Source organism: Sturnira hondurensis, unplaced genomic scaffold (genome assembly GCF_014824575.4).
Source record: "Sturnira hondurensis isolate 20B ecotype Veracruz unplaced genomic scaffold, ASM1482457v3 Scaffold0001872, whole genome shotgun sequence".
NCBI classification, from domain to species: domain Eukaryota; kingdom Metazoa; phylum Chordata; class Mammalia; order Chiroptera; family Phyllostomidae; genus Sturnira; species Sturnira hondurensis.
The window spans coordinates 36,144,683-36,166,840 of record NW_028074503.1 but is presented as its reverse complement, the minus strand read 5'-3'; the positions used below and the strand labels follow the sequence as shown (position 1 = coordinate 36,166,840).

General features: G+C 44.7%; 1 protein-coding gene across 3 annotated transcripts in view; it reads left to right on the top strand.

Annotated features, from left to right (window-relative positions):
* The first annotated feature begins 3,650 nt into the window (after positions 1 to 3,650).
* TMX3 (thioredoxin related transmembrane protein 3) overlaps positions 3,651 to 22,158 on the top strand; it is a 33,691-nt gene continuing 15,183 nt past the window's right edge. Inside the window, exons 1-8 of one of the 3 annotated variants that reach the window (XM_037035628.1) lie at positions 3,651 to 3,820; positions 4,886 to 4,940; positions 7,535 to 7,574; positions 8,763 to 8,886; positions 15,994 to 16,039; positions 17,317 to 17,397; positions 19,384 to 19,483; positions 20,121 to 20,198. In XM_037035628.1, coding sequence (XP_036891523.1) covers positions 3,775 to 3,820; positions 4,886 to 4,940; positions 7,535 to 7,574; positions 8,763 to 8,886; positions 15,994 to 16,039; positions 17,317 to 17,397; positions 19,384 to 19,483; positions 20,121 to 20,198 — 570 coding nt within the window. In that variant the 5' untranslated portion in view covers positions 3,651 to 3,774. Of the gene's footprint in view, positions 3,821 to 3,905; positions 4,061 to 4,885; positions 4,941 to 7,534; positions 7,575 to 8,762; positions 8,887 to 15,993; positions 16,040 to 17,316; positions 17,398 to 19,383; positions 19,484 to 20,120; positions 20,199 to 22,158 lie in introns of those variants that run through there. The other 2 variants (XM_037035638.1, XM_037035622.1) reach the window with 2 other exon arrangements.

The following is a 22,158-nucleotide window of genomic DNA, read 5'->3' as shown; positions in this document are numbered from 1 at the left end:
AGTCTGATAATAGGCACAGAGGGGTCTAGTCTTAATCAAAATTCTGAAGGAGACTTCCCGGAGGAAATGGAAAGTCTACTTCCCAGAGGAAATGGAAAGTCTACTTCCCATTTTCTCCCAGAGGAAAATCTTCCTGCTCCCTCCCTGGAGTTTATTCTTTCTTGGCTGGAAGCTTGCATTCGGAGAAGGGTCCTGCTTTATCTTCTCTCCTTCTGCCTTCCCCAGCTCGCCAACTGGGGCTTTACCCTTCTGGGGTTGGCATGCAGAGAGGGGGGATGGAGTAGGTGCAGAAGTGACTCACTGGAGCTAGTCCAAAACGAAGCTGGCTTCCACTTCTCTGGGCCTGACGGATGATTCAGCCTGCCTCTTGGAAGGTGTCCTGATTTCTGGATGTTTCAGATGTCTTCTCACTCCTTCATCCTCCCTCACATGTTCTCACTCTAGTTCCGAATTCACTCTAACGCAAATTTGTCCATATTATTGGTTGGACGAAGAGACACGCTTTGGGACTTCTTTGACTCTTTCTCGTACCTTGTTCTTCTCTCTCTGTAAACGAGTTAATGCATGTAAAGCATTTAGATCACTGCCTGAGCATACGTATACCTTGTAGGTGAAAACTCTTCTCACCCTCTAGGAAGTGAACTGCTCTGGGTCTGTGGTGGCCAACGCTAGGTTTTCAGTACAGGGCATAGTTTCTGGCACAATAAATGAACGGTCCTGTTTATCTTCCCCCCTTGTTACTTCTCTTCTTAAGGAGAAATTTTAGATCACTAACATTCTTTTTTGCCCTAAAGTTAAAAAAGCATTTATGTCTATAAATTTCTCTGAATGCGATAAATTTCTCCAATGCAGATTTTGCTGTTCTTGCAGTTTCAATAGACACATTTTCTTCCTTATTTAGTTCTATGAATATTTTAGTTTCAATTATTATTATTTACAAAGATATTACTAATGAGTGCATTTTTAAAGTTCCCAATCCAGGCATAGTTTTATCTTTTGCTATAGACAACCTGTGTATGGTCAGATAACATACTGATAAAACACACTATTTTCAATCTGTTGCAATTTATATTATGATATACTAGCTATACGATTTTCCTTTACTTTTACCATGTGAGATGGAATATGCGTGCCCTGCTTATTGAAGGTAGAAGCTGATACATGTCCGATTTGTCCCCAGCCAGTGCCTGGGACTGCCCACTAGTTGAGAAGGGAGAGAAGGTTACTGTTTCTCATGGTGAAGCGGAGAAAATGAAACTGAGCCAGAAAAGGCTGGAAGAAGAACTGGATTTTGTCCTGTTGCAGCAGAAGGAACTAGAAGATCTGTTGACCCCTTTTGAGGAGTCTGTGAAGAGCCAGAGTGGGTCTGTTTATCTGATGTAGATGAGGAGTGTGCGAGGACTTACAAAGTATCAGAAAACACAGATGCTCAGCTGAAACCAATAGCCCAGGCCCTCCATGACATTATTGAGCACCTGGATATATTTGAAAGCCTTGCTGGCACAACAGACCTGCTGAAGCTGACCTGCGGAATTCGGTAGGCTCACATGAACTTTCTATGTAGATGGCAAGAATTCAGGCATGATGCGCAGGAAGGTGGAAGGGGTAGCACGGGTTTTCCAGATCATCCTCACAAGGTGCAAGAATGCAATGTCAGGATTGCTTTTGATTGAATGATCACAACTTCAGCATGCTGGTTTGGACTGTCTATCATCTACACATCTTGATGACATGAAATAGAATAGTAGTTAACAGTTGGTATATAAACTTTGCTTGCAATAAAGTGTGTGTGTGTGTGTGTGTTTGGGGCTTTTCCTTTCATTTAAATATTGTGCTGCTGAGAATAATACTATAGCCTGGTAACATTGTAGTTTTAGTAGTACCACATCAAAGCTATATTGGCCCTTGTTTTCTGGGCAGCAGCCTAATACACGTTGACTCTGTTTTGTAATTTGTATCTTACTCTCCTCAATTCTGAATCCTGCCACCAGTGTACATCATCCTTTTCACTCCAACTGGATCAGGGAAGTGTTGGCCAAAACGTAAATGCCAACTAGCCTGTGCTGGGTGCCTGTTACATAGTAGTAATGGATACTGTGAAGTCTCTCTCCTCGGGGCAGTCACGGTGTAGCTTGAGATATAATCAGTGACTGTCTTTATAAAAGCAATATAAACAGTACAATGAGGTGAGCTATGAATCACACAAAGTGTGCTACAGAAATTCAGAGATGGGAAGGAGAGTTAGGATGGTTTGAAACTTGAATTACATCATTATTGAAAGGGCAAGGTTTAGGCAGTTCGTTCATTTTTCACATATAGTTTATCCTGGTGTTTTACTTGGTTTAGTATATAACTTTATAGCTGTTTTTTTGTATTTGTTAATTTTTCAAGAAAAAGCCATGTTCTTAGCTTGAGAACAATCTGACCTGTTGTGTTTTATCTTTCACCTAAATCAGAAATAAAAGTGATGTTCAAAAAATAAAGAATGGAAAGGAGGACAGATAGACACACCACCTCTGGAGTCTGAGACTTTGTTTCAATAGAGGGCCCATCCTTTTTAGCTCTTCAGTTAATTACCTCCTGAGCCCCTGGACCCTCATCTGTATTTCCTAATTTGAGAACTTTGAAGAGGACTAAATATTTGTGCATATCAAGTTTATAGAATAAACCAGATACTCACTTAAAATATATTTGAATCTGAAGGTCTGCATTGGATGTCATGCTATGTACATAAAAGGGAGGAAACCTAGGGCTTACTTTCAATCAGATTATAATTTAACCTTCTTGTCATTGGGAATAGCAATGTTTATGAGATTTCTGCCTGTTGGAACTTTGAACCTAAGGTGAATCAGCCGACATTAACAATCCACACATTTGTGTTCTCACAGCACACTTTCAATAAAACTGATCTCATCTGAATTAGGCATAGAGTTTGCGGCTCTAACAATCATATACAACTTTTTATTGCTTTTATAAATCATTTTCATTGGGTAGAAAAATACCCATTTTAATATTTTGTAGAAGTGCTTTACTTATTTCTACAAGAAAACATAGAGGAACAAATCATCAAAAATATATCCAACGATCCATTTCGTTTTTTGTTTTCAAGACAAAAAAAAAATTTAACAGGGACTGCTTTAATGGGCAAAACAATGCATTAATGCAGCTTTCTACGGAAAGACAGCTCTCCCATTTTGCAAAATGGTTCAAAGACGATTCCAAAACCACCGCTGAAATAGTATATGCAGGGTCCCGCAGCCACCTAACCTTTCCTAGCCTTTCTAACCACTGCTAACACCTCTTTAAGAATTTGATCACCCACTGCATGAAAGCAGCAAGGGAATGCCTTGGCATTAGCCGAGTCCAGCCTCAAGCTACGTGGTAGAAATCTACCCCTTTTTTCAAATTTAGCGGGAATTGAACTTCCCGGAAACGCCTCCAAGCCACCCACTCTCTTCTGCCTGCACCCGACAGCGACCTCACGCTCCATTCCCACGCTCCCCGGGGCCCCGAGAAGGCTAACGCTTTGAAGGCGTGACTGCGCGTGCGCCCCCAATCTGCGCCTGCGCTCTACTTCCGCGCATGCTCGGAGGCGGAGGCCGGCGGGGTTTGGGGAGCACACCCGTGGCCAGCCTGCCCCCCCCCCCCCCCCCCCCCCCCTGCGCCGAGCTTCCCATCCTCACTCTGTTCCTCTTCCGGGAGCGCTGGCGGCGGCAACTTGTGTCTCTCTCTGGACTTGCAGCTCTCCTGCTCTCCTGCTCTCCTGCAGCGACCATGGCCGCTCAGACACGCGGGGTCGCCCTGCGGCTGTGCACCTTAGGTACAGGCCTGGCGGTAGCGATGCGAGGGGGGCCGCTGAGATGCCCCCGACCGTGGCNCCCCCCCCCCCCCCTGCGCCGAGCTTCCCATCCTCACTCTGTTCCTCTTCCGGGATCGCTGGCGGCGGCAACTTGTGTCTCTCTCTGGACTTGCAGCTCTCCTGCTCTCCTGCTCTCCTGCTCTCCTGTAGCGACCATGGCCGCTCAGACACGCGGGGTCGCCCTGCGGCTGTGCACCTTAGGTACAGGCCTGGCGGTAGCGATGCGAGGGGGGCCGCTGAGATGCCCCCGACCGTGGCTGCTGCCCCATGCGGGTTGCCCGAGACTAGCCCCACATGCGCGAAGGGCGCGGCTGTTCGATTCTGATTGTCGGTGGCTGGAAGTTTTCCGGGGCGCTGGCTGCACTGATAGGCATGAAGGATGCGACCTTCCCAGCTCGTTGCCACCCCTGCTTTGGCTTTAGGTTCCGAGTCCTGTCCTTTTCCAAGAAGGGGCCGAAGAGAGGGGTGGCCCGGGAAGGGGCAGGGCAGGCTCAGGTCTCCGGGACCGCATGGGCCTGTTCTTAGCCCCCGAGCCCCTGGTTCTTTCTGGGCTGCCTTTACTCAGTTCCCAAGACATGCTAGACTCGGTTCCCTCATATGGATTAAGGGTGGAGCTCAGCGTTCTTTCTATCCATAAATTTGGGATGAAAACTAACAGTATTTGGAATGGCATTCGGAGTTAATACCCAGGAGATCATTGGTGTTGGGGAAACATAGCGCGATTCCTGTCTCTATTCCCCAAAGATGGAATGCTCAAAAGGGAAAATAGCATGAAAGTGAAAGCATGTTTAAAAAGAACCTCTGATTCACCAGCGTTACCTTGCCTGTAATGGTATGGCTGCGTGCAGAGTAAATATTTACTAACCAAATGAACTGTTTGTGCTGTGCATCACTTGTGCTCTGGGATGGCTCAACGATGAAGTGTTTTCGTAGGTTGTAAAAAATAACAGGATAGGTGACTGAGCAATAGTATACAAGTCAGATGAAAGATCAGCATTTATTGTATGTTGTGTCTTTTTCTTTCAGTCTTTTTGCTTGGTGTGGCTCTCTGTAAAGGATTTGTAGAAGATTTGGATGAATCGTGAGTATACATATTTTTTAAATGGTGTTTTCTTTTGGGTACTTGTATGAATTTAATCTTTTAATAATCGAGCCAGTAACTTACATAGTACTAGTTTGGTTCTCGGGCTAGTTGCCAGTGCTATATATGTACAAAACTGGGTTGTTCTCAAATGGCACTGTTCTAAGATTAAAAAAACCCCAAAATGTAGCACTCAACTTATGTTCCATTTTATTATTTTACCTGTACTTGTTATGTTTTTTCTTCTTTAATCTCCCTTAGCAGTGCTGGAGTTTGGGACCATACTGTGTGTGTTTTTTCTCGTTATTTTGTTCTTTGTAGTACCACAGCGTTAATCACAAGGCTTTGCTTGTAGTGGGTGAGGAGTCCTGCTCCAGGTGGAAACCCGATCTGTGATCTTTCAGGCAATTCCAAGCCTTCCCTCCCCGCCCCCCTCCCAGGCCTCCAGGGGCCAGCTGCCCTCCCCTCACCAGATTCTGTACAGCCAGTGCCCTGCAGTCTCTGGAGGGAGTTGTGGTCATAAACTTGCCCTCCCCACGCACGCCTGCCCTACTTGGATATTCATCTGCATGCCCAACCCACTTGCCTTTATGGGTTTGGGGGGCCCCACCGTAGGCATTTCCTCAGCATCTCTGCAGAGACCTCATCATGGAAGGCTTGGTTGGCTGAGTCACTTTCCACCATGTGCACTGGGTGCCTTCCCACTCCTGCCCCTCCCTCTGCCCACGGGGCCTTGAGAGGCAGAGGCAGAAGCAGAAGCCTTGGGGTTGGTGGTCCTCAGCAGTGAGAGGAACCCCCTGGGTCTGTGCTGGTCCCCCGACCCCTTCCTGGTACAGTTCCACCTGGGGAAATGGAACTTGGGGAGCTGGTGCCCTTTTTTTCTTTTGTTTCTGTTTTTTTGTTTCTGCCTTTTGGTTGGCATCATAGCAGTGAGTCAAGCCTCAGTTGTTACATTCATTTTGAGCCCCACACAGTGACATTGGTATAGCGGCCGGTTATTTGGACACAGTGCTGTTTTGGGAAAGCAGAAGGCCTGAGGGTCCTGTAGGGCACTTTACCAGCCAGGCCAGTTGGGGTACACTCATCGATTGTTTACAGAAACTGATTCTGGGGGGAGCCGTTGTTCACAGGGCGGTCATTTCTTTAAACGTCACTGTAGACCTCCTTTAGAGCGGCCTGACAGCCGTGACTTGGCCTGGGCAGGAGGAAGGGGATGAGCAGGCAGAGACACCCCCAACTCTCGCCTTCCTCAGACAGGTGCTCTGTGGACCCCGACTCTGGCAGGGCTGGCCCCGCATCGAGAGGGGTGTGACCTGTCCTCTCGTGTGAAGGCCCTGGTCCACTGACCTCAGGCTCTGACGGGCAGAACGGTGTCCTCAGGCTGGCTCGTGCGTGCCAGCCCGGTCCAGGATGTACCTGCCTCTCCATCCTCACGTGCACCCAGCAGGCTGTCACTTGTGCCCCTGCCTGCTCCGGGGCAAAGGACAGTTGATTTCCGAGTTGAGCTGACAAGCCTCGTGTGCTCCTTGGTTACGTTTCCCTTTGTCAGCATAGGGGCCTTTCTGGTGAGCATCCCTGTGGCACAGAAACTCTCATTAGGGGCGGAAACAGTCTCCATGTAAGTGTCTTTTGTTCACAGGGGGTTCTGTTCACATGCCACACCGGCCAGTGGCCAAGCTGTTAGCCACAGCCCCACAAGTCAGTGACAACACGGTGGCACTTATAAGCGAGGGGAAGGAGGTGGGGGGACAGTGGGGCAGACAATCCTGCGGCCTTCTGCGTGGCATAAGGTCCCCCTCCGTGGTTGGTGCAGGACAGTCTCTGTCATGGTGGTGGAGGCCTCACCCAATTCCATTCCACTCAAGCAGGAGGAGCCGTCCCTGAGCCAGGCGGGCCCAGGAGGTCTCTGTGCCTAGGACCCCACTGGGCCAAAGGCGGCTCCACGGCGCCCATCCCCAGAGGTGGAGGGGCTCTCACCAGGCCTTTCATGGAGCTGGGAGACCCCCGCTGGGGGCCTTGCCATTTGTGCCACACTGTAGGTGCCGGAGCTGCCCCTGCTCGGCAGCGTGATGGGACATTCTCGTGGGGTTCCTATCAGTAGCTGAATAGGCCGATAATCCCTGTCCCTTTTTTCTCTTTGGGTGGGGGTCAGAAAGGGCCAGAAGGAAATGTTCTAACCAAACTGCCTTGTTTGCTCACTGTGAGACCAATGAGTTGCCCTTTATCCGCTGAAATCCAAGTTTCCAAATGCCAACCAAGGACAGCCAAAGACAAGTGGAGTTTTCCGAGGATGGCAGCCTCAGGCCTGCTGTGCCCACGGTAACGCCAGGCGGAAGTGGAGCGGAGGGGCAGGCACCGAGCGAGGCGTGTGTTTGTTTCTGGCACGTACCGCTGCACTGTGTTACCAGCTCTCTGTTTACTTTTACTAGGTGTGTTGTGGGCAAGACAGAGAGGCCTCTGAGTAAAACTTGTGCCTAAATGTTTATTGGAAGGATTTCTTCCACAATCCTGTACTTATCGATTGATTATCCCCACCTCTACTATTCAGTGGTGAAGTGGAAACATACATAGATTTATTTTCTTGTTTTTTTTAGGTTTAAAGACAGCCGAAAAGATGACATTTGGCTTGTAGATGTGAGTATGTCATTCTTTTGTACTAGGTAACCACCCCAACCATTTTGAGTGTTATTTTTCTATCTTCCTCCCCAAGTACGTGCATTTAGTATTAGGTATACTACTCAATTCTGGTTTCTTAGGGAGTACTTTCTGTGTTTTATATTAAAATAAACCCCAGGGCCTCATGTTCCTGGGAAGGAACCTGGTTTTGATGAAGTTCCAGTGAGGTCAACTAGTGGGTTCTGTCTGAGGGGGATTGTGGTCTGATTTTCTACAGCATTCACTCTCAGTTTCGTCATGTCGTCCAAGGGACGGTGTCCATAATCAGTCATCTGACACTCAACATCGTATTTCATCTTACTAGGGAAGAAAGCCATATTTTCGCCTTCCTTTCCTCACTGTCAAGTTTGGACCATATTAACCCTTACGGTGTGGGTGTGTTTCCGTGCCTCAGTCACTAAGTAGAGCAGCAGCAGGAGAGATAGGGTAACAGGGGCACAGAGCTGACACTTGGCGAGGCCAGACTGTAGACGGCAAGGCCAGGCCCACGGTGAAACTCTCTCTGTCTCGTGTGTGCTTGAACATGTCCACAGTGTAGTGTTAACAAGTAGTTAAGTCCTGTGTCGTGGAGGTGCAGCACGCAGTTTGCCACACCGTTCCACCTCACACCCGGTGCCACCCCTGGCGGCGGTGATGGCAGAGAAGGGAGACCCGTGGTTTCAGTGTAACTGGCCTGTCCTTCCCCTCTGCTGAACCAGCCATCTTACTGGCCTCCCGTGCTCCCCAGGGGTTACGCCTGATGTAGCAAAGACACCTGCTGCATTGGAATATTTACAGGAGAACTGGATAGGTAGAAATAAAGTGTGTGTATGGTGTTTGGTGGTCTTACTTTATGTGTACCATGGACACACCACTTGGAAACTAAGATGCTGTTACTGTAAATCATATGTCTATTTTAAAGATGTATTGGTAGTTATTTAAAATACCCTAACGTAGTGTCAGCATTGAGGTGTATGTCGGGAGTTAACCTATCTAGGTGTGTGTTTGTCACTGTGTTAACCAATTTGAAAATTACATTTAGAGGTTTTTTTTGTCTAATACAGTTTATTATCACATCGCTTTGTCAAATAGATTCTTTAAAAATTAAGATTGGTATTCACGGTAGCACAGAGTTTTAGTGGTTGTTTTTGTTTTTGTTTCAACAAGTTTTATGCACCATGGTGTGGTCATTGTAAAAAGCTGGAACCGGTTTGGAATGAAGTTGGTGTTGAGATGAAAAGCATGGGTTCTCCTGTTAAAGTTGGGAAGATGGACGCCACTTCCTACTCGAGTAAGCATTCGCTCAGCTCATCTCTCACCTGTTCTCCTAATGAAAATGTTTATGGTATGCAAAGCAGTGTTCAAGGTAGGAGGAAGAAATGCATACATATTTTTGGTCACAAAAAGTAAAGGTATCTTAATTTAAGACTGTGCTTTAAGAATTAAATGAATTGACCATTGCATGTGCGATATGCAGCGATGTGTGAGCCCTCGTTTCTGTTTTGAGCCCCTGGAGTTCATTAGGGGCCCGGGGCAACTGTGGGAGTTTGAGCAGTGAACCTTTGGTGTTGCCGTGGGAATGAAGCCTGAGAGTTTGTTGTTTGAGTCATCCAAGGTGGCAGGGTCGGGGTGTAGATGGGAAGGTGAAGGGCAAGTTCAGTTAGGATACGTGCAGGTGAGGATGAGGAGGGTATTGAGACGAGGGGGAATATTAGAGCAAAACCAGAGCTGTTGGCAGTGAGCTTATTAAGAACGTGCCAGAGAATAGACTTAAAGAAGGGGTTGGCCAGCTGCAGCCCGTGAACAAAATCTGGCCACTGCCTGGTCTTGTAAGTGGAGCTTCGTTGGAACAGAGCCTTGCCGGCCTGTTTGTGGCTGGTTTCATGTCCCCGTGGCCGAGTGAGTCGTAACAGAGACTGCACCCCCCTAAAACATCTGTGACCCTTTACAGAAAAAGGCCACCAATGCCCGTTTTAAAGATTTCAAAAAAGGTAAAATCAGGTGGGGAGAAAGATAAGTTACCATAGCAGTTTGGAAAGAGCGTGGCTTCAGAGAGTCTGAGTTCGACCAGAAGGTTCCTCAGCAGGCCCAGCATCCATACTGCACCGCTGGGTTTCTGCTGTAGCTCCTCTCTCGTGGTTACTTGGAGATTTCAACGACGTGGTATCTGTAAAGCCTCTTGTAGTATTCAATAAATGTATGTTTCCTTTCCCTTTGATTAATGAAGAAAGTGGGAGTTATTTTAGAAAATCGGCACTGTACTCTAGACACAGTTTTGGAACAAGACAGACCTATGTTTTCATCCCATCTCGGCCATGTCCTGTTTTTATAGCTTCTGGAAGTGCTCAGTCTCTTAGTTGTCTTGCCTGCAAATGGAAGAATTTTAATCCTCTTGACTGGGAGGATGGTATTGATATTTCATATGCAAAACCCTTACCACAACGGCTAATGCATTGTAAGGTGCTCGGGGGTAATGACAGATTTTAAGGGCCCCTCAGGTGGGACAAAGTGTTTTGGACTTTATTGGTTGTCAGTTAAGAGCCGTTACACATTTTTGAGAAGGCCAGTGACTTGCTACACTCCGAATGGAAAGAAGAGGAGAGAGGAGGGACAGAAGAATCAGGGTGACTGTGGATGCATCTGGGAGGGGGGTGCGGGGAGCCCAGACTTGGGTGGCTGGCAGTGGAGAGAGGAGGACTCGGGAGGTCTCAGACACAGTCACGGGTGAAATCGCAGACGCAATAGGTTACCTCTGTGATAGGAAGAAGGATAGTTGGAAATAACAGTGTCAGATTCTGAGCATAGCTAGTGAACTACACCACCGCTGCTTATGTAGAGAAAAGTACACAATTTAATTTTGTCTGATTTTTGCGGTAGCAGCTGGTTTGAATTTGCGGTACATATTTTGCTTTATTGATGTATGGGAGCAGGAACTAGAGGGCAGACACAGTGTTAGAGATGGAATGCAGAGTTCCACAAGCGAGTTGTTGAAACTCGGGGAGAAGAGATCCATGGCAGGAATTGCTGTAGAGAGAGACAGAGTAATATGCTTGAGTTGGTGTTTCTTGAAAGAAGCTTTAAGCAGAGTTTAAGAAATTGCTCCTTTGACCTGCTGTTCCCCAAAGTAAGTTAACTGTGTCTTTGCATTTATGTTGATTGCACATGCACATTCATACGTTCATGCATATAGTCATTCATTCATTCAGTCAACATTTAGTCGCTACTGCTCGTCACGCCTTGCTCTGGTCTGTAGCAACTGAATACGGACCAACGCAAACCCCTCTAGTCTAGTCGAGGGAGAAGGAGGAACCAACCAACAAGTGCAGTAAAACCTTAAACCCCTCTATGCTCTTGTGGTCTCTTGAATCGTTCCGTGGAGTGAGAAAGTAATGTGCGAAGGAACATGGGAACACAAAGGCAGTAAGAAACACAGTTCCTGTAAATCAGCAAAAATCGCGATGGCGAACTACTCATGTGGTGCTACAGTGATAATTAACAGTGTACATCTGTCAAAATGTATACTATCGGATTCCTTGGTTTTTTCAGTATTTATTAAGTGGCACTATGATTGGAGAAAAATAACAAAGACTTTTTTCTGAGTAGCTTAGAGAAGAAAGTATTTTAAATGCTGTGACAAAAAAACAATATTCTTATAGATCTTAAGAATTCATGTACAGTTTGTAGCTTTACTTTATGGTGGGGCATTTCATATTTGTGACCCACTACGAGATTTACATTTTTTGCCTCTGATAGTATAATTGTTACAGATTTGATTTTTTTGTACACTTACCATTATGTTATACATTATACTGAATTAATGGGAGGAAATAACCTCTATAGCGGTGGCACTGGACGAAACAGAAACTGAGCACGCTACCTGAAGCACACCTCCAGCGTCAGGAACAGGCGGAGGGGGCACTGCTGATTGCCGAGGACTGCCCTGTGCTCAGAGCTGCTCACCTTCTGCTCTGTCGTCTTGGGATGTGGGCTGCTGAGCCTCCACCCCTCCCAGCCAGCTGTCTCCAGCCTGCACAGCGGGGCTTGTGTGCAAATCCTGAGGCTGCTGGAGGCACACAAACAGAGCGTATTGACAAGTCGGTCTTGCGTTGAACGCTGTGGAGCAAGCATTCATTCAGCAGGTGTGTAATGAGTGCTCGGCATATTCCAGGATGGACCCCAAGATGGCCTAGGCATTGGTGATGCGTTAGTGAGCAGAACAGACAGACGTCTCTACTCTCGCGGAATTTGCATTCTAGTGGGGACTGACAGACGATAACTGATAAACCTATGTAACTTGCCTGGTATTACTGAGTGTTTGGTGTCAGTGACGGATTTTTCATTTTATTACAGCATCAAAGAGACATTTAATGTGCTATGGAGAAAAAGAAATTTATCTTGTTAGTACCTAAAAAAAGTCGAAGTATTCAAGAATGATTGTTTAGAGATTACAAATAGATTTTTGGCATATAATTTTTAAAGTCTCTTGAAATACTTCAAGGCAGCTCCAGTGCAGGCAGATTAGTAAAACTTGGAATCAGAAAGGTAAAGAAATTGAACTTTTTTTTTCAAGCCGGCTGCCAGCATGCTTCGTATCTAACTGTAAGGCACCAAAGGGGTGGCTGTTTGATGGCATCTCTGTCCCCGTGGGCTGCTTCTCGGGCGGTCTCAGAATCAGCATTTCTCGGGGTGCCGTCTGCATGCTGCCTGCATTCGGATTACTTGGGGTGCTCATGTAGATTCGTGTTCCAGGGGCCCACAGCAGTCCTACCACGAAAATTTCCGATGCTGGGTGCTCAGAATCTGTGTTTGTACGTGGACTTCAGGTGATTTTGCTGCCCCAGCTTAAGTTGGAGAATCACCAATTAAGGCGAGGTATCATTTCGATGAATAGCTCCTTGAGGACTTTGGCTCAGGGAGGGATGGTTATTCAGTGATCAAGTGCAGGAAGCCCCTCGGTGTCTGGGGGGAGAAGCGGTGTCTGGGGGGAGCAGCGCTGTCCTGTGCGGGAGTGTCTGCAGTTGCTCGCGGTGCGGGGAATCTCTGCTAGACCTTGAACCAGAGCGGGGGAGCTGCCACGATCCGTTCCGCCCTGTGAGTTTGCACTTGTGCCCCAAATGTCTTGGTGCCTGGTTTAAACTAGTAATCCTATAAGCAGATAACATTTAAAAGTTGTATAGTGTCCATTGTAAATTCACATACGTATTTTAGCTTCTCTCTTTGTACATACCCCTTCAAAATTGAGTGTTAAAATTTTTGTTTGGAATTTAAAGTAGCTATGATGTTAGCTGTAATGATGTATTGATTTTTATTATGAATCCACTGAAATTCTATGTATTCCTCAAGTGTGACATAGGTAAAGATCATATTTTACCTCCCTTTGATGTATAAACTTGCAATGGCATTGGGCCAATAACGTTTTTGCTCTGATTCCTTGTCCACGGATTACAAGCCCCTGTGGTCAGTGATTGTACCCTAGGGTTGCTCACACGTGGCTCTGTGGGTATTTTGAGCCAGATGATCTTTTCTTCGGGGGCAGAAGGAGCTCCTGTGCATTGTAGGACGTTCAGCAGCATCCCTGGCCTCTACCCACTGGACACCAGTAGCTCCGTTGCTCCCCCAAGTGGTGGCAACCCAGTGTGTCACCTGACCTTGCGGAGCAACTCCCGCAGGACAAGCCTCCCCCCCACCACGGTATTCCCATTTATATCAGACACGGAGTGGCCCTAAGGACTGCGAAAAGTCGTGTATCTGAGCTGAAGAGGACTTCAGATTGAGCTCAGCTCCCTCCTCCTCCTCCCTCCCATTGTACAGGTGCAGCAGCAGCAGGTCCTTAGCAGTGAAATGACTGTGAGTGGTTTCGAACAGCAAAGTTGGAGGCGGAATTGGGCCTGAATCCGAGACCACCGTGACCCGCCTCTGTCTCTTCCAGGTGTTACCACGTCGAAGAGAAAACAGTGAAACAGGGCTTCATGTCTCACCTCCACTTATGAGCATTTTAAGTGACAAAACTTCAGGGGAAGTTATTCAGGTTACAAATGGGTTCTTCAATTTATAAAGGAGTCAACCTTAGATTTCATTACAAACTATTCTCTAATGAAAATGGAACAAAATTATAAACTCAGACTTAAGTTGCAGTCTCAGCCCTGCTACCTAAGCAACACTTGATCCTAAAAAGGTTACCAAATCTACCTAAGTATAGTATTATTTGAAAAACAACATTAACATTTTCCCCCACAGAATTGTTTCAGCATGTAGTTGGATGTCTCGTAAAGCCACTTAGAAGATACTCTACATGTGCTTCTTCTAATGAATGTCATCGGTACATAGGATTGCCAGGAGATAATTACTGCGACCAGGGTCAGGAAGAGACAGGAAACGCACTGGCGTCTGAGGGTCTCTGTGCGCTAGCTTCTCTGAGGGGCTCTTTTTCCAGGGACTCATGTCCGAGTCCCACCCACAGCCCGACCAGAGGAGGGCTGTCTTCGGAGGGGCAGTGGTCAGAGAGGTGAAGAATTCTGCAGAGCTGCACAGGCAGTGAATGGAGAAGCCGGAACCCTGGCCTGGGTCCTTACGCGCCTGTAATTCGTGCTTTGTTTGTGTGCTTGTTTTTGTGATGCCCCCATTTTCCTCTCGGGAAACCTAAGTGTGCAGTTTTAGGAGTCACTGCACTTGAAATTCTGTTAGGAATGGAGGCTAATGTCCAGGGAGCCAGGGGACTGCAGAGAGGGTGGCAGCATCCATCACCGTCCTCTGGATATCGACATGTGAGGCCCCAGAGATGGAGTGATGGGGTCGAACGCCTCTCCGTAGCCTAATCTGGGAAACAGCATCAAACTATAAAATGTCACCAGTGTGTTTTCTCATGGATTGCATGTTTCAGTTTTTCATTTGATTTGTGTATAAATAAATTTCACGCCAACTTATATAAGGGGTTGTAGTGGGCTCTCCCCTCTGTCCACTGAATTACATTAGTCTTCACCCGTGGCAGTTTCTAGTGAGTTCTGGTTGGAGGGAATGAGGGCTTGCGTTTACCAGCCTCCTGAGTTTGGGACGGGAGAAATGAAGAACGAACTTGACCCACGTAGTTTCCCTGAATCGTTCTGTGTTTGTCCTTTGAAGAAGGCAGTCTGGAACAGCAGTCTTCAGTTAGAATACACTTTAGTGCAGAAAATCCTGAACGTGAGATGGGCACAGGTGCTGCGTTAGGGCAGCAGTCGGTCTGAGGTCACGCCGCAGTTCAGAGGCAGGACCTGGATCTTCAGGACCTGAGTCCCCTGCTTTGTCCCCCAGTTGTCTGTGCTGCCTCTCCTGGAACCCACTTTCTGACCCCTCCACGTTTGAGAGGGATGCTCTGGAGCTGACAGAGGAAGTCCAAGGGGTTTGGGATGCTGTTTTGCCACCAGTTGGCCTTGTCGTTATTCTCGTGTGTTGGCGGGATTGATTTGAAGTCAAAGCGTAACGTCACTAAGGGGTCTGGTAAACCAGAACCCACGTGGGGAAGCGGTCTCCTCATACCTGGTGGTGCTAAGAAAATACCGTGCAACTAGAAGAAAAGTAACCAGTGGAGAGATCATGTCAGTAAATACAGCGTGCTTTACGGATACTGGGATAGTTGTATAAATATATTATATATAGTCTAGAAAGTGAGAATATTTCATTTTCTTGTCCCAGTTGCCTTGGATCTATCAAGTAATATAAGATTCCTTTGCTGTTGTGATTTCTGTAATTCTTGAAGTTCAATTCTTGTTAGCTTGTTTTGTTACTATTTATTCTCCTTAAAAAGATGCCACTGTAGCAACTATCTCATTTTAATGTGACAATTTCAGAATAATCTTTTTGTCAGTTGAACTGATTTCCAGGTCATGACAGAAGCAGAAACTTCTAAAACCTGTGGACGAAGTTGCTTTTAGTTCATATATTGATTATAGAAGTTTAATAATTTTACAGATGCAACTTATGTTTTCAGGATTAAAATGTGGTTCTTTTAAGACTCAGAAACATTAAAGGAAGGGCGGGCCCCTCCCCCTTCTGTTTTTTTAAAGAAATATTTGGGCTGGAAATGAAGTCAAATGAGAAGTGAAACTTTATTTATGCCTGTGTTTATACATACATATTTTTTTAAATTATTTTTAAAATAAGTACTTTAGAGACAAAATTTAAACTTTGACACTTCTTGTCATATTTTATGCAGGCTATAAATTAGATTTATTAAGTAATTATTTTGTGTGAGAATGTCTTTTTTTCTTTTTGTGTGTTTATATTCTTTTTAGACTTAACACAGTATATCTGTATAAGTATGTGTAAATATATCTATATATTTCTAAGTAAAAAGGTTCATTTATTACCTAGTTCCTCATTTTAAAAAAATTTAGAATTATTTATTCTTTTTCTTATCAAGGCATTGCTTCAGAGTTTGGAGTTCGAGGTTATCCAACAATTAAGCTGTAAGTTGAGTGCTGTGTGTTTATATGTGGGTTTTCATTAGTTCACTCTGCCCGCTTTTCACTGCCCTACGTCCCGGTAGCTGCCTGGGAGGACTGGAGATGCGGGCTCAGCAGCCCTTTTCTGGGTGCCGCGCGGCTCCCCGGAGGGGGACCGCCTCCTCCTGCTTTTCTCTGTGGGCGTGAGTGTGTCCCCACCGCGAGTGCGCACGCGTGTGGCTGCGTGGGCTCAGTGCGGGCGAGGTCTGGGTACTGTCAGTCATCAGTCCCCGCCTCCTCCCCCCGGAGGAGCTCCGGAGTCCGCATGTCGCCCGGTCGTGGGCATCCTGTCTTCCGGGCACATGCACTTTTCCGTCATTGTGATAGACGTTTCTTCAGAGGTGAAAGAAACAGAGAATCCGATTCATGGATGTTAATTCTAATCTGTAGGTGTTAATCAAGTCTAACATCGTGTGCAAGTTGGAAGAAATGGTGTGATAATTCTAAAGGGCTTAATATTTATAAGCATCATTTTGCTGAATTTTCTTGGGCGTTTGATCCATATCTTTATTTGATAATGTGGGAAGGTAAATTATTTTGAAATTTATTTTTATAATAAAGTAATTTTTTATTTCTTGGGTTTTGTGCTGACCTCCTACCTTCCCCCACTTTTTAAATGTTTACCGACCCGCCTTTACTTTCTTATTTGAGTGAACCATCCTTTCCATTCTTTATTTACTTATAGATGTTCTGCTTTGCTTTCATAGTTTTTTTTTTAAAATTTCAGTTGGACACATATTCATTGGTAGACTTTTAGAAAGTTATCTAATTTCTAGAAAAGTGTTTTTATGTATTTTACCCTGTATTACTGGAGCATCTATCAAATCATGATGATCGTTGTAGTGCTTAAAATTTGTTTTGCCATTACCAAATAGTTTCATTCTTTGACCTTTTAATTGCCTTTTAAAAGACAAGAGTGAGAATTATAATGCTTTGACTGGTTCTTGACCACGAATGTGTAGATTATTTATTATTTACAAGCAATAGATAAAATGCAACTACCAAATACTGGGCAAATTATGTCATGTAATTTTAATAAAATACAGTCTTTTTCTTAATATTTTGAGTCACTGATCCCCCTGACACCAGTTGTCTGCTCTGTATTATTTGGTTATACTATTTCCTCTGAATCACTGAATTTACCATTTATATACTGTAATTTTATGTAACAGTAATGATTAGCATTAAATAGTGAAACAGTTGAAATAATCCAAGCTCTTTCTTTGTTCTTTCTTTCTAAGATTAAAGGGGGACTTGGCGTATAATTACAGAGGGCCACGGACTAAAGATGATATTATTGAGTTTGCTCACAGAGTGTCTGGGTAAGTTGTTACTGGGAAAGGCCTTGTCGTATGATACTGATATTTGAAATTTTTACAGATCATTGTTAAAGGATTTAGCCTGAACAAAACCTGTTTCTGTATTTGCAAGAGAAGATACATCGCTGTGCGGCACGTGTAAAGAGATCCTGTGAAGGGGTGGGGGCCCCGTGACTTGGTTTTGGGCTTGTCATCCTCGCAGTTGAATCTCTGTCCTGCATGGGAGACTGGGTCCCCAGTTTCTAATACCGTTTCAAAATTTGATTACATCTAACCACTTTTTAGATCATAATCTTTATTTTGTTATAATTTTGCTTTTGTACTACCAGGTGTACATCAGTTTGTTTTTATTGTTACCTGACTTTAGAGTTTTAAGCAGAAACCCCTGGACATTATTGTTCTGAGTAGACCTGGGCTTTGGATCCCGGGCCTGTGCTAAAGGAGAGTGATTTTTAGATGGGGCTGAACGCTCGCCCCGATCGCTCGCCCACTGCTTTCTGCCAGCGGTGAGCCGTCACCACACTTTTGCCTGTTGGAACCCATGCACTTCCATAAGCATTTCCTGTTGGTTGGAGTGCAGGGATTTTGCTTCTTAATCTACATCTCGCTGGGGTATGCAGAAAGTTGGTGTTCATAATTATTAAGGGGATTATGTGCAACTTTTTGCAGAGAATAAAAATCAAGCTAGCTTAACCTATATTGAGTTTGCAAGTACAGGCACTTATGAGCTTGACAGGATACAGGGGTAGCTTGAAATGGCTTTGAGGTAGATTGAAATAGTGGGATGGATTTGCTGGGTGGCATGGTGCTGTCTGGCTTAGGTTATTTGAGGGTAAGGCGCAGAATTAAGAATTATCTTTGTGTATTAAAGTTTACAAAGCGTCTGCATTTTTACATTGACGGCATATTTCGTTGTCTCTGCTTTGCAAATTAATACATTTTGCGGTAACTTTATATTCTATAAGGGGATTGCTAGTAGGTTGTACTTTATTCCCCTGTGATTTAGATTAGTCTCTGTTTTGGCCATTTTTAATGAGCTGTAGTTTAAGCTTAAGAAGGGCTTCTCCTGATGTAACCACTCCACCACAGTGACATTGCAGGAGTCAGTTCTGGGGTTGCATCACTTACCAGTTAGTTACTCAGCGAAGCAAAGCGGGAACTGGAGGGGAATGATGCAACCTCAGGAAGAGTTGTGCGTTCTGAGATACAGTTGCCTTTGCGAAATGGGTCTCCTTCTTTTTGCAAACGTGGTGGAGTCAAAAATCTGATAACATAGGTTACATTTAAAAGAAGACTGCTTCTTTGTTTAATTTTTTAATAATTGGTAAGTGGTATGTTTTGTAATAACTGATGTAATTTACTTCTCAGTCTTGCTGGTTTGAAATATGCTTATATAATAAAGTCTTTGTACTATTTTGTCTTCTGTTTCTGAGTTTCTTATGTACTGTTCTGACTGCCATTTTCCATCCTATTTTTCCTGAAAAGAATAACATACTTATGAAAAATTTAGGTTTTAACCTCAATAAGGTATTTTAAAACTATATAGCATTTAAATGGGCAGCATAAGATGTAAATATTCTTAATACAGTATCATAGACTCCTGGGATAGTATTTCACAGTGTGTTTGTGTGAATGATCTTTTGGGGGAAAAAAAGACAATTCTCATGTGGATTGTTTTGTTTTGGCTGAGGATGCTAAATGAATGTTCTCACCTCTCAAAATATTAGCTAAGTTGGTACTCTTTAAAGGGGTGCATTTTCAACCTCATTGTTAAGCTGATGGATTGCACGTGGGTGCTGTATTTGGGGGTAGGCATGGCCATGTAGTATAGTTTTATTTATGTGGGTTGGGTGATGCGCTTAGATGCAGTTAATACAGCATTTAAACTTTGTAACTTGAGATGTAATAGGCTGTCATATTAATAGGATTGATGTTGTCTGTCTTTAGTTCAAATACAAGTTCATTTTCTGTTTGTGTGTTTTTGAACAGAGCTCTAATTCGGCCGCTTCCAAGTCAGCAGATGTTTGAACATGTGCAGAAGAGACATCGTGTGTTTTTTGTCTATATAGGTGGAGAGTCACCCTTGAAGGTATCAAATGGTTTTTTTAATTCAAAATGACAGATGTATTACAATTTAATGTTCTGTATGAGCAAAACTTCACTAGGACCTCAAACTTATTTCACTCTTGTTGGAAATACTTTAGTTCAGTCGAAGTATTTTCATAATACAAATACTGTCTCATATGTCCTTCGTGGTATTTGCCTTCCTGAAACAAAAGTGAACGTAGAGTGGGCATCTGTTGCCTGCCTTGGTGTTTCTTCTGCTGCTGATCTGCTTAAACATTTAGTATTTGGGACCTTTGAGACTACAAACTGCATTTTGAGTATAAATTTTTTAAAGGCAAAAACATGGTTGTCTTAAATTGCTTTATGTGTGTATTATCTGTGTGTATGCACATGCTTCTCTTCCTATGGTTATTAAGTTACGATGATAAATATGACTTGAACTTTTGTTACATTTAGTAAACTATTTGGAGGAGTGTGGAGGCACCTTGTTACAATGGTCTTTGCCACGCAAACAGTTTAGTTCATCTTTTCACATAAAGGGACTTAGGGTAGCAGATTGTATTGGTACTACATAGTGAATGCTTTGACCTTGCCCTGATTGTTTAATGAGGAGTGAATTTTGATTTTAAAGGTACCACCTTTTGTTTGTGTTTTCACAGGAGAAATACATAGATGCTGCTTCAGAATTAATTGTGTATACATACTTCTTTTCTGCCTCAGAGGATGTGGTTCCTGAGGTAATATTTAAAATTAGATTTTAATAACTTTAATTTTTAAAGTACTTGACTTTATCCATAAATTTTATTAACTGTGGTATATATGGAAACAGTAAACATATTAGTGTGTTCTACTGATACCAGATTGCTTCTTGTTAATAAGCAGTTATCACTAGATTGGTAGCATTTAGGGATTATTATTATTGTTGTTATTATTACATTAGTACTTCTTTTTTTCTCTTTACAATCATAGCAGTAGTGAGAGGTGATATTTATACCCTTCATAGATTTTTAAGTAGTGGATTTACTTGAGAGTCTCTGTAGAGAACCAGCCACTTCCTGTCCTCTAATCATGCGCCCTGCGCTTCGCAGGTCCCGGGGGTGGCTGGTCATCAGACCCTTCGGGGAGGAGCCCCCTCTCTGGGCTGGAGGCCTGGGCTTCACTTTAGTGTTGCGGGCCAGGTCCTTCACTGGGTCTTTGGACTGAGAGGGCGGTCCTTGGGAAAGGAAGCTGTAGGCAGGCTATCAAAATTGCTGTGAAAAACAGAAGAGCAAGGCCATTGTAGGGACATGTAGATGTATCGGTCAGGAACTGTCCACCTGGGAAGAAAACGTTTGAACTGGGACTCCGGTGACATGAAGAAGCATGTATAGGTCTGTGGCCATAGCGAACTGCAAACAGGGAACAGAGTGCAGATGCCCAGGACAAGAGCACTCCTGGGCATTGGAGGGGACAGCAGTCGGCCGCTACGGTTTTAATGCAGGCGAAGGAGCCAGCAGGCAGGCAGAGGCCCTCGGAGGCCCCCAGGTCGCAGGCAGGTGTGGGATCCGCTGGAGCTGCTGCAGGACTTGGCCTCAGGCTCACTTTAAGAACACAACTGTGCCTTGTGCAGAGTGAATTGGACTCGGGTGAGAGTGGATCCAGAGTCAGACTCTTGAAGTAGTAGAGGGAGTTTGGGCTCAGAGAGGAGTAAGAGAATTGGGGCGAACTAGGAGGATTGCTGTGCTTCGAAAGTAGAAGTATTTGAGCTTGTCAATCTGGAGGAAAAAGGAAAACTCAAGGGTGAGTCATAGGTTTTCGGTTTGAACACCTGGGTTTCAAACGAAAAACCTGAAAGATGGTGGTGGTTTTTGAGCTTGAAGCGATTGCAGAAGGAACAAGTTGGTGAATGAGGTGTGTGATCCGCAGTTTGGAATTGTTAGTTCTAACTCGATTCATCATATTCAGCATCCAAGTACCACCACCAAATACACAGTTGGGTGTAGGGTCTAGAGTTAAGGCTCTGTGAGGAAACTCCTTCCACACTGATGCCGAGTTGTAAGAAAGTAAGAGGGCCCAGGATCAGAGGCAGCCAAGGAAAGTGACAAGGAGTCGCTAGTCAGTAGGAGTGGCCAGCAGGCAAGAATCGCACAGAGTGATCTGGACGAGCAAAGGAAAGTAACCACGTCGGTCCACGTGGAGGTTGGTGGTTTTAGGAGAAGCATTCCAGAGTTGGGGGAAGGCGCCTCACTGGTGGTATTTGAGAGAATGCAGGTGAGGACGTGAAGTGTCGACTAGACTTCTCGTCGGTCAGGTTTTACTGAGAAGGGGACCTGAGCAGTTTGGCCATAGCTGAAGGGGAGTGGGAAATAAATCAAGGAAGCTTTAATTTGTAATCTATATAAGTTATGAAAATCTAATTTTTTTTACAAAGGTATGTCATCTACACATTTGATTACCTTTTGTTGAACATATTTTAATGTTTAAGGATTTTGTTTTAAGAAGGTTACAGTTACCTAGAGTATGGGTTTAATGCTTCCTCTGACGTGTATATAGAGGCTTGTCTTATAACTGTGTGCTCTGAAATGATTTTAAGCTCCTTGGGAAGCTCCGACCACTTCCGTTTAGCTCAGACGCACTTGGGTTTACTCAGTCTGATCCCGGGGGGGAAGAGGGGGGAAGCCTGTGCATGGGCACTTACTTTTGATGGGCAGGGAGGTG